Source organism: Neovison vison, chromosome 6, assembly GCF_020171115.1.
Source record: "Neovison vison isolate M4711 chromosome 6, ASM_NN_V1, whole genome shotgun sequence".
Lineage (NCBI taxonomy): Eukaryota > Metazoa > Chordata > Mammalia > Carnivora > Mustelidae > Neogale > Neogale vison.
Genome location: NC_058096.1, coordinates 146,834,953 through 146,849,988, shown reverse-complemented (window position 1 = coordinate 146,849,988; position 15,036 = coordinate 146,834,953). Strand labels below are relative to the sequence as shown.

General features: G+C 37.3%; 1 protein-coding gene across 3 annotated transcripts in view; it reads right to left on the bottom strand.

Annotated features, from left to right (window-relative positions):
* UBE2E2 (ubiquitin conjugating enzyme E2 E2) overlaps positions 1-15,036 on the bottom strand; it is a 384,658-nt gene that overhangs the window by 143,583 nt on the left and 226,039 nt on the right. For 2 of the 3 annotated variants that reach the window (XM_044252543.1, XM_044252544.1), the window contains exon 4: positions 13,287-13,346. The exons of the other annotated variant lie outside the window; for it this stretch is intronic. In XM_044252543.1, coding sequence (XP_044108478.1) covers positions 13,287-13,346 — 60 coding nt within the window. The remainder of the gene's footprint in view (positions 1-13,286; positions 13,347-15,036) is intronic. 3 annotated transcript variants of the gene reach the window in all.

The following is a 15,036-nucleotide window of genomic DNA, read 5'->3' as shown; positions in this document are numbered from 1 at the left end:
GATACCAGAGATTCTGGTTCTGGGGACTTACTTTTCCTAATCTTTCAAGTTGCAGCTTTTGCTTTTAAACCCTTATAATTACCTGTGCTCCCAGACAATAATTTAGAGGTCAGGTTATTACAAATTGCACTTCTCTGTCCATACTACACTGAGGATGGGGGATGGAGAAAGAAAGCAGCAGTAGGAAAAGATACTTTGTACAAAATTAGACATTACATCTGAATATAAGTTACAAACCCTGAAATTCATAACAGAAATGCATTTTAGATAGTTAGAAGATATCCAGAATCCAACTATTTAATGTCACCTGTAGTATGAATATTTTCCACAAGAAAACTACTATCATTTTTGATTAGTTTTCTATCAGAATCTGTATGGAAGGCTATGCATAAAAAATTTTAATTTAATAAACTGTTACTAATTGCATTCAGAATCTTAATTATAGTGGGTAAATTAGATTTAACTGCTGTGGACAAAATAAGATTGCAAAAATTAAAATTTTGATACAATCTGTGCGAAAATCAGTTTTAGATTATACGGTCAAACAGAAGCATTGCCAAAGATATACATATGAAGATCTGCATTAAAAATCAAAGATAGGCATGCCTTTCAGGAGCTGACCAAAGTTTCTAGGAGGGGGACTGCAATGCTTCATGACCAGAGATTCATTCTGAAAAGATTATGAGGTCACTGACCTGGACAGACTCAATCAAATTAAATTCGACTAGATCTCCTGTCTATCCAGAAACACCCTCATATTCACAGATAAAAATTTCTTTACAATGGCTTATCCATCAGAAAAAAAAACTGCCTTAAAGAAAATGACTTTTAAAAATAGCAGCTTATTCTTTTGAATATTGATTTAATATTCACTTTTCTATATAATCAAAGTTTTTTATAACCTATCAAGTCACAAGATTCAAGAACAAAACAGCAATGTCTGAAACCATATATAATGCTCTGTTCCAAATTCTAAAATAAAAATTTAAAAGATATTACCAAGTATGAATCTGTCATACGTGGTGGTCATATCCCCCATCCCAAAGGCCTCTGGCAGAGAGAGGCTCTCCTCGCCACACCTTATATCTAGTGCAAGGCTGTTTTGGCTGTTGTGGAATGCCTTTCTAATTCACACAAAATGCCGTATATGTTAAGGGAGGACCTAAAGACAACTGTATAATACTCTATTTCATTCACTGTAAAATGATGATGCTCTATTATATTATGGACCATTAAGGAAAAAATTGCCAAATTAAACTATAACTAAGTGATTTCTTAAACACAAAAATTATTTTATACTTATTGAATGGGCTCTCATGATAAGTACAATGGTGATATATGATTGTATCACTGGAGCACAAATAAAAAGACTGTGAGCAAAAAAAAATTACTACCGAAGCCTCTTCACATTCAGATTTCAAGTATTCAGCATCACTTTTCAGCTCAGAGATGACTTTTTTTCTCCACAAAACACAGTCCTGTGTGTCATCAAGAGCATTGTTGATACAGTGTATCTTGAAATGTTGCTCTACTTCTGCCTCTGGAATTTTCTTCCAAGCTGCTGACTCTCTTTGCAAGCGTTTTTGTGCACAGGCAATAACAAGTAACTCACAACAGCTAGCTGGCCAAAAGAAATACACAAGAAATGTTAAAATATGGGTGGGGTGGGGAGGGGAGTTTTCTAGAATTGCTGAACTAGAGTAAAGTGCTCCTAAAAAGTCATGATAAATGCTTCTCTTTCATCTTCTGTCATCCATCCAACAACTCACTCCTTAAATAGTAATTAATCTCCTAATACATGAGGCAGGTACTAAGCTAATGATAGAGCAGTATGCAAAGCAGGTAATGATACTACCCTTAAGGAATAGGATAACATTCATTTAAAAACAGAAAATTTATATAAAACTACAATTATTATAATATTACATAGAAGAGGCTTAGTGCAAAAATAAGGTATGACTAACTTTACCTTGTCTAGGAGGTCGATAATACCTAGGCAAAGAAAGGAGGGAAAATTGGTCAGGCAGAGAAAAGACCCAAGTATAAGGCAGGAGAGAGAAGGAATTTTTTTACATGGATAATTGCACTGGAGAAAGGCAAACTCCAGACTATTTGAGGACTATCCTATCAGAGTTCCAAACTATACCAATATTGGGGAGTCTGAACTGCTACTATGTTCCTCTGATTAGAATGGTTAGAACAGAGCTGAGTAAACCCTTGAAACTTTCTCCCACAACTCTATCTGCAGTCTCCACAGTAAATCAAAAGCAATACAAGGTATTCCAAGATTAGCACCACTAACAAAGACATAAAGAAGGAGGAATGGTGGTCCTTAATCATACCTCCTCTCTATATTTAAAATGACCCTGCAGAAAAAAACAGATGATGGATCAGGGTACGCTTAAACTGGTGGAAGTCCCAGTAACAGCTGTTTTGATAAATATGACATTATATAGCTTCTGGCATTTGGTACTCAGCTATTTATGTGGTGAATGCTTCTCAGAACCCATTAGTAGGGAGGATCAAAAGCAAATTCCTGGTAGAGACAGACAGGATACTACCCTGCCCCAGGGCACTGGTTAACTCTCTAGATCTCTCTCAAAATTTAGTTTGCATGGACCTGGATCACCTTCACATTCTACAGAATATGATTCTAATCCAATATACTGATGACAACATACTAAATGGATCTGGTGAGCAAGAAATGTAAAGAATCCTGGTTGACCTAATAAACACACACACTAGACACCTCACCAAAATTAAGAGAGACTGCACAATGCTTACATTTTTAAGAAGTCTAGTGCTCTGGGGCATGTTGAGAACATCCTCTCTAAGATAAAGAACATATTGCTTTTCTCAACACATGCTGTTAAGAAAAAGGCAGACCTCTTCAGATTCTGGAGAGAGCATATTCCATACTTAATATACTGTTTTGACTTGTTTATCAGAGACTTGGTGGATGCCAGTTTCAAGAGTAACCAAGAGCTATAGGAAAGACTTGTAGCAGGTCCAGGCTACAATGCATCTGTGCCAGTGGATCTGAGGGTACAAGACCTATCCTTGATAAATAAGGAGGCTGTGGAGTCTCTGGCAAGTGCCACAAGAGAAGTCACAATGCAGAACCCTGAGTGTTCTGTGGCAGAAAACAATCTTCTGTTTAAAAAACAGCTCATAGTATGTTATAGGGCCCCAAAAGGATTTTCATGCCTGATCATGGGTCAACAAATGACCCTGTGACTGGAAGTACTCACTGAGACATAAAGTTTTAGATGGGCACACAAACAATTTGTCATAGGATGGAAATGACTTAATTGGGATTAGGCCCAAGTACACTCAGAAAGCATGAGTAAATTACATTCACAGGTAATCCAGACTCCCATATGATGAATGTCTCTTTTTCATGACCAACTGATGGAAAAAAAAAAAGGAATTCAGAAGTAGGCAAAAATGGACTACTGCCTCACTGCAGTCTTATTCAGGAATAAACATAAAGGACCGTGGTAAAGGAAGTCTGGCCAGTGAGAACAGCCAGAGCAGTACGTTTGGGCATCCCTTTCAAATGGAGGGAGAAATGGCCTGAACTAGATACATCTGGAGTTGTGGGTAGTAGCTAATGGCTTAACTGTTGATCAGAGGCCTAGAAAACAATGGTGGAAGATAATATGATAAGGCAATCTAGTAAAGATGGACTGGGCACAAATCAGGTGCATTTTTATATCTCACATTAATTCCTATCAAGAAGCATCCACCAAAATGTCCATATGTATGTTGTCAAATGTCAACAAAAGTGGACAGGATGAGTCATTCTATGGCTGTCAGCTAGCCTCCCACTTAGGCCACCAAAGAGTGGAAACAATGGGCCCACAGATACAGTAGCAAAAGTGCTTCTGCTCACCAGTGTGAAAAAAAAAAAATGCTATTTTTAAGCATGATTTTTAGCACTATTTTTTAATGCCATTGCTAAATGTTTTAACCTGCCTGCAAAAGATTCTGATGTCAAGCTCTCACTATGACATAATTACTCAAGACCAGTCAATTACTTGGTATAAGACTGAGTACATGGTAGGGGACAGTAGTTTGTTTTTATCAAAATTACTATCTACTGTGGGTATGAGTTTTGTTTCTAGCTCCCAATACTTTTGCTACCACCACTAACCCAAGGCCTATAAAATAACTGATCTATCAATATGATATCCCACAAAACACTACTTTAGGCCAAGGACCCATTTTATAATAAAGAAATGTGACAGTGGGTATATAACCTTAGAATCCATTGGTCCAACCATGACTCCATCCACAAAGAAAGAGAAGGCCCCAGAGGCAGGTAGAGTAGCCTACTAAAAAGTCAGCTAAAAAGATATCTTAAAGATAACTTCCAACTTCAGAATGTGGTATATGCATTGAAGCAATGCTTTCAATGTATGGTCTGTTACCTAGAATACTTAGATCTGGGAACCAAAGGATGAAAGTAGAATTAGCCTCTGTCATCACCATTCCCAGTGACCCACTTGCAGAATTTGTGTTTCTCATCCATGTGATCTCAGTATTTGCTAAGTTAGAAGTCCTGATTGCCAGGCAGGTTTGGGGAAGTGATTGTTTCATCCAGGGGACACATGAGAGTTATATTAAATATAAAGCTCTCACTACTTCCTGGTCACTGTGGGCTTCTCCTATCTGTATACCAGTAGAAAAAAGGGAGTCAGGTTACTGTTGGGAATATTCAATACTGATTATCATGAGAAGCAAAGACTATGACTATAAGGTGAGAGAGGGAAAACTATGCCCACAACTTGGGGGATTTCATCAAAATATCTCTTGGTGCTTCCATGGCTAGTCATAATAGTAAAAGGGAAATTCCAGCATGACTCAACAAGAATAAGGCAACTAAGGACTCAGACACTTGAGGGAAGAAGGTCTGGGTCACCTCAGCAGGCAAGCAACACAAATAAGGCAAAACAATTTGCCACTGAAGAAGAAAATACAGACTTAGGTAATAAAAGGAGACGGTGAGTATCACAGTTTTAGGGTCAGCTACAGCAGTAGGAACTGCAGCTAGTTTCTCTAATTCTCTTGCCTTAAGTTTGTGGGTTTTTTTTGTTTGTTTGTTTGTTTGTTTGTTTTGCCACATAATTAAAGTAAGGCTTCAACTTAGAATAGACTCAGTTAGTGATTGCACTTTATCTCCAATCTCAGGGAAGAAGCAAGGCCCTATGTTGTAGTATGGAAGCTATGTATAATGTAGGGCATGAGTAAGCTGAGTGGTAAAAGAGGACACCTTTTTTATACCACTTTAGATTTCCTAAATCTCACCTGTGTCTTATTTCAGCTGTTTCCGTCAGTACTAACTTTACAAAGGTATAATCTAACAGTGACTTTTCTCAGGCGCTCCTTGCCTCTCACTCCAAGGCATCTTGGTTGACATAGCTTTGGATCCCTACTTGCATACCACCCATTAACTACTGGGGGAAGTGGGGAAGTAAATACTGTAAGGGAAGTCTTGACTAACAAGAACTAGTGGAAAAATTCTTCCTCCTTTCTCCTTTCACAATGCACAGTGTTAAGACACGGTTTATAAAATTTCACAGGGTATGATCCTACATGATTGGGCAGTAGAAGGCAACTCAACAGCTCATTCATGTACTGACTCTCCCTCCTACCAAACTGCATTCTTCTTGTCTCTCTACTTCTTGGGATTATAGCCCCTAACAAAGTTAACAGCACATAGCCCTCTGCTTCCGACTTATTTCTGGGGAAGCTAAGCTAAGACAAACCTCAAAGCATATGGTGTCTTTATGACGTTCAGGAGGTCATTCCTCTAGTGCTCAGATGTGGTAAGTGGTAACCACAGGCAGAGAAGAGATCACTCAGAGAGGGAGACAGAGTGAGAGAAGAGGATCTATGAAATGACCCACGAAGGACCACTAGAGAAAGGTAATGGCTAGAAAAGAAGACTGAAGATTGGTGGGAAAGGTGGTTGAAAACTAGAAAGTACTATTTTTGTGAGGCACACAGTTAATACACATCTAAGGAGCTGTTGTTGTTTTATTACTAAATTGGGTTAGACCCTGACTGCTGTAGATAGTTGATATGATGCATTATCAAAGAAAATTAAATAATATGCAAACAGAAGTGTGGTGGAGGAAGTTTTTTCAAACCACATTCCTGTGAGGGGAAATCCCGGGCAAACTGAGCAAGAGAGGAGTAATCTGTAACCAGTAGTAACTAGTAACCAGACCTCCTACTCTGTGACTCCCTGGGGGCAAACTGATGGTAGCTACAGACTGAAGAGAGGATTATCTGGTGGCTAAGCTATTAATTTAAAAAATTTTTTACCTTTTAAAGATTTCTTTGAAAAATGAAAAAAACTCAGATATAAAAGATAAAAGAAAAATGGTTCATAAGACATCTTTTATAAAGAGATATTATTAAAAAAAACACTGAAAGCTCAGTACCCCGAGTAAGGGACTCCAGTTTAGTATACTTAAAATTGTATTTCACAGCAAGTTTTTCTTCCTTACAGTCAGGAGCCTATAATAGTTCATAGAAATGCTTTATATATCTTTATGAACACTTAGGATCAGAAAACACTTCTCCCTTGATAATCAGAATTCATCACAGGCTAAAAGGTATAGAATAATGTCATTCTCTGTTATAAGAAGCTACACAGTCCTTACATGTTTTTAAAAATTAATTGTATTTATCAGTTATAGAACTGAATTTTTTAAAATTTAGAAATGTTTGGTATTCTTCTTTAGTTCATTTGAACTTCTCTTTTAGTTTATTAATTTCAGTGTAAAAAAAGAATCATTCTGTCTGATTTTACTCTGATTTCCTGTATGTTTCATTCAGTATTCCTAGTCTTATTGAAATTAAGGTCTAATGAATGTAACAATACTCCAGGTTTTATTAAAATACACCTATCATGTTCTTTCAAATTCCAGACAGGTTTTATTCTCACAACATGCACTACATAGATCATGTATAAATCTGAAGTTATAATTAACAATATAAAAGTCAGGGAACTAAAATCTAACTTTACAATAATATGAACACCGAGGAGCTTCAATTTAAATCACAAAGCATCGCTTTTTATTATAATGACATTCTTTAAGTTCTTAAATAAATATGAAATGTCCTTGAACATAAGTGTCACAGCAATTGTAAATATAAGTGTTTCAAAGGACCCAAGTGGAGGGTTTTATTTTCTGTCATTGCTTTTGGTAATTAAAAAACATGACATATTTAAAATCTTAAGCTCATAATAATGCTTCAAGCATTGTAAAGTTAACAACTGCCTTTCAAAAACAATTATCATAAGGCTACACTGAATACATTATAACTTCAAAATAAGACAGAATCAATGATACTGCAACGTTGGGGGACCTTCTCTAGCCACACGAGCATTATAATCAAGCCACTGGGCTCTTATCATGAGATCTGTTTCTTGGCAGTAACACAATCATTTGTCTTCCTACTCAGAAACAGGGGCATCAAGCTTTCCTTCTCCAATTTTCTGATTCGTGCTTAAGTATATGGATGGTATTCCAACAATTCTAATACACTGACAGGCACAACAGCTGCCTGCCAACACCAGAGTAGATTTAGTTTTCATTTGATGCTTCAGAATACCCAAGTGATACAATACCAGGTCAAATAACTTCAGAGATTTTAAAGTCGGCCTAAAAACCCCAGCATCTGTACACTAGAGCTCAGTATCCAAATAGTCCATTCTCTCTTTAGAATTCTAACTAAAATGTCAGCAGCAAAGAGTTTTTAAAATAGCCTCCAGGTGTTTGAAATTTCCTGTGCTTGCTTTAGCAGACTACTGAACTACCTAACAATAAGTAAGTCATTGAGGATCTAAATATCCAGCTATACTGCTGGGAGTCAACAAGAGCTAGTTCTAGGAAGAGTAGGAAAGGAACCTGGGGGGACAAAGTGGCAGGAAATGTTTTCAGAACTCTCCCTTCCCCTTTTAAAACATCTAAGTCAACCAATAACTCAACTCTTCATGGTTACTTAAAATCTGGAAACTACTAAGAGTAAAATTTATTAGTATGCAAATCAATTTAACTAGCCTGAAACAGTTACATTGATCTTTACTTTATCCTTTATCTCAGTATCTAGCCTTTTAGCGCTATATTTCAAAGTTCTGACACAATTGTTTTGTTGGTATGATCTGACCACTTCCTTTCTAACAAAAAAGTTTTCTCCATTTAAAAAAGTGTTGTTATTATTACTATTATTATTATTATTTTAAAGTAAGCTTTACCCCCAAAATGGGGCTTGAACTCACAACCCAAGATCAAGAGCTGCATGCTCTACTGAGTGAGCCACCAAATGCCCCCAGTTTTTTCTTTCCATGCTAAAATATTTCTGTTCACAAGGCATGATCCTTGGTTTGTTCAGACTCTGAGGTGCAAATGCTCTCATAAAGATAACACAGGTCATTATTTTATATATATTTATTTAAAAAATTATAAGAATTTCTAGTATTAATAAATATAGCTTTTCTGGTTCCACTGGAGGCTCATTCAGATACAATGTTGAGATCAGGTAGGTTTCAAGGCCATGGAAGCTTAGATTGTGCAGGTTAAACACAAACTGGACTAATCATTGAGAGGGATGATACTTGAGTTATATATCTGGACTGTGGAATGGGGTGGGCAATGCAATGCATTGTGGCTGAAAGTGTTACTCTACCAAAACACATTCCTTCCCATTTTTTAAAAGGTGGTGTTGGGGTACTCAGGTGGCTCAGTCAGTTGAGTGTCCGACTCTTGATTTCGACTCAGATCATGATCTCAGGGTTGTGAGATTGAGCTCCACAGTCACAGGACTCTGATAAAAATTCTCTCCCTCTCCCTCTGGCCCTCCTTACTGCACGCTCACTCTCTTTCTCTAAATAAATAAAACTTACAAAAAAAAAAAAGAGTGGTATCATGATAGAGGTTCCACATTGCTTGAAGAGAGAGGTAGAGACAGCTGCTAAGAGGCTAGGATGAAGAATATTCATTTTAAGAGTTGAGTACAATTCATTCCAGATCTCCTGAGAGTCCCTCTCAAAATCTCTGGGGAATTAGAGGTTTTGGGCAGCCAGTCAACTCTAGGGCTCACTGAAAATTCTAATTTCATTTCCCAGATCTATCTTTATCCAAACATTTATCCATGAATCCCTAGCATAATTCCAGACTTGGAAGGGAGGGGTGTCTCTGAGTTTGGCAGTATCTCCTGGCATGGAACCTCCTGTCTATGACATACACTCTGTATCCCGTTAGTTCTTGGATTCCCAGCATCTGCCAAGTAACAATATACAATGATGACCAGCCATTAAGGAATTCAGTTGCATGGCTTCCTTCTGCAGCGTACATGAGGAGACAGAGTCTCTTGTTTTTACAGAGGTATCCTATACAAATTATAAGTTGGTTTTTTCTCTTTTTAAAATCACACATAAAACCTAAAACATCATAAATTCAATGTCAAGAAATACAAAATATTTCTTTTGATCAACATTTTATAAGTGTTACTGAGTTCCTATGCCAAATCTCGTACTCTACTTAGATTTCCTTGTTGATAAAAATAATCTATCAATCATTTGGGGACAAATCTAATAATATTCATGCTTTCCTTAAAATGAAGACAGGAGCGACTAGGTGACTCAGTCAGTTAAGCTTCTGCCTTCAGCTCAGGTCATGATCTCAGGGTCCTGGAACTGAGCCCCACATTGGGCTCTCTGCTCAGTGGTGAGTCTCCTCCTCCCTCTGCCTCTACGATTGCTTTTGCTCTCTCTAAAATAAATAAAATCTTAAAAAAAATAATGAAGACAAAAACAGTTAACTGTTATGTGGTATGGTAAGTATTTAAACATCTCTGCAAGAAGCTACAAGCCTTTTTTTTTTTTTTAAACGTTTTTATTTATTTGTCAGAGAGAGAGAGACAAGCAGGGTGAGCAGCAGGCAGAGGGAGAAGGAGGCTCCCTGCTGAGCAAGGAGCCTGAGTAGGACTCGAACCCACAACCCTGGGATCATGACTTGAGCTGAAGGCAGACGCTTAACCAACTGGGCCACCCAGGCATATCAAGAAGCTACAAACCTTATAAAAATATTGGAGATGTGGTTGTTAAAAAATTTGTAACTATGGTGGTAAATCTGATAGTATAAACCTATAGTCATTCTGATTCTTTTATGGTTTCAATCTGAACACAGGTGAAACCAAATATTTCAATTTATGAACTATGTTAAATTTCTTCTTTCCATTTACATGTGGGATGGGCCACATACACAATGATCTAACTTCATAAATATTTCAAGAATATATCAGGTTCGTGATATATAAGATAAAATGAAAAGGAAAAATTTAATACTTTAAATATTACTCTAGTAAAGAGTACATGACTAAGAACTGAATGACTACCTGTCACCAACTGCCTATCACTCTGCTATAAAATTTACTTAGTACCAACTAATAAAAGATCACAATTGTATGACTACATAAAGTGTTTGACACAGAAGTTGAGAAGATTTGTCCCTTTTAACTCAAACCTTTTCATACATAGATTCAAGTAATTTGCAATATCAGAGAAAAGACAGAAATGTGTTATCTAATTTTGAGTACTACTTCTGCCAATCCTTTGTTTAAACATTCCACGGGCTCCTAAATGCTGACAGAATAAGGCTCATATTCTAGCTGTGGTACCCTAAATCCTCCATAATTTGGGAGCCCTCACCTCAATCTCATCTCCTCTTGCTCTGGAATGAGAGAACCTGTTCTCCCTTCAGTGTGAATTCTTGAACCTTCTTAACACTGTACCTGTATCTGTTCTCTTTCTCTTTCTCTTCCTTTTTCTCTCTCCTTCCCCTCATCCTTCCTGTCCTCTCTCTCTTTCTTTCTTCTCAATCTAGGGCTTAAACTAACAACTCCATCAAGAGTCACATGCTCTGCCAACTACGTCACCCAGGTACCCTTTTACCTCTGTTCTTTCAGAAACCCTCATGGAATACCTTTCTTGCTTCTTTCCACTCATTCAAGTCCCATCAAAATCAATTTCAGATGCCTTAAGGGAACCTATATTGGTTCACGTTTGTGCTCCAACATCCTAGCTCAGAGACTGACTGGCATGAAATGATGTTCTTTAAATTTCTTTTTAATTAAATGGACTATAACCAACTTAAGACCCCCATTAGTAGTCTGCCAACTGGATCATTACTCCAACTGGACCATTTCCGTAACTGATCTTTGGAATCACTGTTCTCATACTGCATCCACTGCCCATGCTGACAGCTAAACTTGTTGATTTCATGGCAATTCTCTTGAGTTTTTCTTATATTGATCAACTATAGAATTTATGGGTTATACTAGTTCTTTTACCCTTAATAATAATGATGATGATTAGAAATGGACTGTGTTTACTACATGCCAGGACTCTTACAAGTATAATTAGCACTTTACATGTAGTATTGCACTTTGCTCTGAAGATAGCCCAATCTGTCATAATATTCCCATTTTATAGATTACTGACCTATGGCACAGAGAGATTAAATATCTTGGAAAAATCGCACAGGTAGTAAGAGGATGACCTGGGAGTCACTCTGCATGAATAGTCATAAGGGTCAGTTTTAGGTAGCATGGTCAAAGAAGTCCTCGCTTTCGGAACACTTGGGAAGAGACCTGAAAGACAAAGAGCCAGACACGAAGGAAGAGTGTTTCAGGGCAAGTAAGAGCAGAAAAAAAGGCCTCAAGATGGAAAAACATGGCATAGTAGATAAGTAGAAATAAGGCCAACCCTGGCTTGAGCCAAGTGAAGAGAAGAAAATCGCAGATGAGGCTGCAAGGTAGACAAAAGCCAGCTCATGGATAGCCTGGGGGAATGAACAAAAAGTTCCGTGTGTACTGATTTACCTTTACACTTTACAGTCCTTATTTCTTACTCTCCATTCCAAGAGTCTCAATGGCAGAAACAATCTCTTATTTTTTTCTTATCTCTTGCAGCAGCCAGCCCAAAGTACTATGTGAAGAACCCTGGAAGAATCACCCAACTGAGATAAAGAATGCAGTATGCGTCACCATGTACAGGAGTGGCTGAAAAGGTCTAATGCGGGAGAAGCACCTGGAGAAACAGGGCATTCCAGACTTGTAGTATACAGTTGCATGACTGTGGAGGGAAAGTCAAAAAGTTCTTATAACAACAATATGGAATATGAAGAAATGATTTTGTTTTGGGAAGTGGAGATAGAATTCTTGAAAGAAAAAATTTTCTGTGTAAGGAGTTAACACTCTACATCAAGATACAATTAGGACTTGAGCTCAAATTTCCTTTAAAAGGGAAACAAGTTTTTGGGGCACCTGGGTGGTTCAGTTGTTAAGCATCTGCCTTTGGTTCAGGTCACGATCCCACGGTCCTGGGATCGAGGCCCTCATTGGGCCCCCTGCTCAGCGGGAAGCCTGCTTCTCCCTGTCGCACTCCCACTGCTTGTGTTCCCTTTCTCGCTGTGTCTCTGTCAAATAAATAAAATCTTAAAAAAAAAAAGGGAAACAAGTTCTCAAATTCTTTCCCAAATGAGAGTGTTCTAGTTTTTGTATGAGAATAAACAGATACTACGGCATATGAATGCTTAAGAAAACAAGGCTGAGAAATGCCCAGAGAAAAGGAAAGTACTTAGTTTCTTATAAAATGTTAATATATGATCTTAGCAAGGGGAAGAAATACCATTAAACAGTGGAATGAATATAGTCACAGAAGTCAGAAGTCCACAATTAGAATCCCAGTTCAGTCACTATTGAGTAAGACCTAAAGTGAAGGTTCAAAATTATTTGATGCCTTGATATCTGGTAAAATCAGGAAGGCCTTGAATAGCCTAACCATAGTTGCCCTCTCTACTTTGCTTTTGTAAGGCCTTGCCAGTAACACTCCTTATCAAAGGGTTCAGGTATAGTTCCTGCTTATCCCGGAGTAGCAGGTTTCAGTTCCCCTTCAGTTTGCAGAATTACTCAAAACAGCCAATCACATTGTTCTGTGGAAACCAGGGGAGACATAATTCTCTTAAAACTATAAAGCCTGCCTTCCACAGCATCTGGCTGTTCACTCTACTCACAAGTGCAATTCATGTGACCTGCATGGAGCACGGGATCTTCCTCCCTGAAACTGTGAGTATATGTCACTAATAAACAGTTGCCAATCTCACTTGACAAATATTGAGTGGTGTGTGTTCCACACCATCCCCACAACCCTGTGTCAGGAATCTTTTCTGCATTGAAGGGGTGAAGAGGTGATCAAAGCAGCCACTTACTGGATATGTGACTGGGGCCTTAGGCCAAGCCATTTAACGTTCATCTCCGAGCTTTTTATTCTGTAAAACAGGATTAACAATATTTACCTTGAGCGCTGTGTCTATAGCTATTAACATGAACAGGGTCTAGTAGTGCACTGCTAGACCCATAGTTGTTTCTAATGCCATCCCCACCCCATCACCTCCTCTGTACCCCCATGACTCTTACTACGGATTTAAAACTTGGAAGTTAAAATTATTAACAATTGAGTTTCGAACTATTAGATGGGGAACTAAATGACAGATTGGCCAGATTTGGTCTAAAAGCAATCTGGCTTACTTACTAGAAATAACATTTCAATTTCAGCTACCACAAAAAGAACTTAAAGAGAATTTTTCAAGTTTTTGGCAAATAATGAACATAGACATGAAACCAAGACTGCTTTCAAGATACTGAATAGTAGGTTCAACTGTGCTTTGTGAATCTTGATACACAAATAATGTAATAAAACTTATAGTGACAAAGACCTTTTAATAAGCTAACATTCTGTGTGCAAATGTTTTATTTTTTAAAAAACTTTTAAAAATTGGTTGCTTCAGATAAGAGGGGAAAAGTACAGCTAAGCAAGTTTTACCCTGGCAGAACTTCTTTTCTTCAGATTTTTCTTCTTTATCACATCTCAGTATGTGTAAACACACACCCCAGTGTACACAGTTTCCTAAATCCAGTAGTACTTCCTTATGCCTTTTGATTTTTTAGTAATTACATAATTTATACAAGTTTGAATATTTATGCATTTGGAGAGGAGGAAGATTATAAAATATACATTGTGTATATTCATACTAAAATAAAATTGTAGAATTGTAACAAAAGATTGGGGGATGAAACACAGCATACTGGGGACCCTTTGGAAACACATGGGGTGATCATTTTGGAGTTTTTTTTTGTACTAAGAATTTTCTAACTTCATATTTTAGGTAGTTTAGTAAAGCTGATGCACAACTATCTCATTTGGGGGATGCAAACTTCATTCTCTTGAGAATTCTAATTTGATATTGAAATACTACTTATTATTATAAAGTCTGAGATAAACCATAATTCAGGTTATGTTGCTCAGTAAGCAGCTGAATGTCATATTGAGATATTTTTTAATGTACCTTTTAAACATAGCTCCTTGGCTACCACATTCAATAAATATTTAAGCATGAGCTTAAAGTGGATTACTATTCGCATGTTGTAAGAAAATTGCACAGTGATAAAGCTTGTAATAAAAATAAGCAGGACACCCACTGCTCATACACTATAGTTAAGTGTATTAGTGGTCTCCAAAGCATTAACTTTTACTCAAACAGCAGCAATATTCTGTCCAATCTATTAGCTTCAGACAGTGCATACTAGCTGCAGGCTATTGGAAATCTTTATGTTTGTATGCTGAAAGAAAATGGTTTTCACAATATTATAAATAGTTTAATATAACACTGAGGATTTATCTTAAGCACAAATGAGGGAAAAAAGAAAAATTTCTGTTACAAACAAGGGAGGTTAAGAAATTTATCACTGTAGTCTACATGTATTCCCACAATTTAGATTTGGAAAAAAAAAAAGCCAGACATGACTTGCTATGATTAACTTTTCTTAAGGGATATAAACTTACACAAGGAGACCACCGATGGGCCAGATTTTTCATTTACTCTCATTTTGTCAAGTCTGTTTTTCCCTTAAGCCAAATAGTTTGGGAGTATTAACAATATACATAACTTAGCTCAGTGT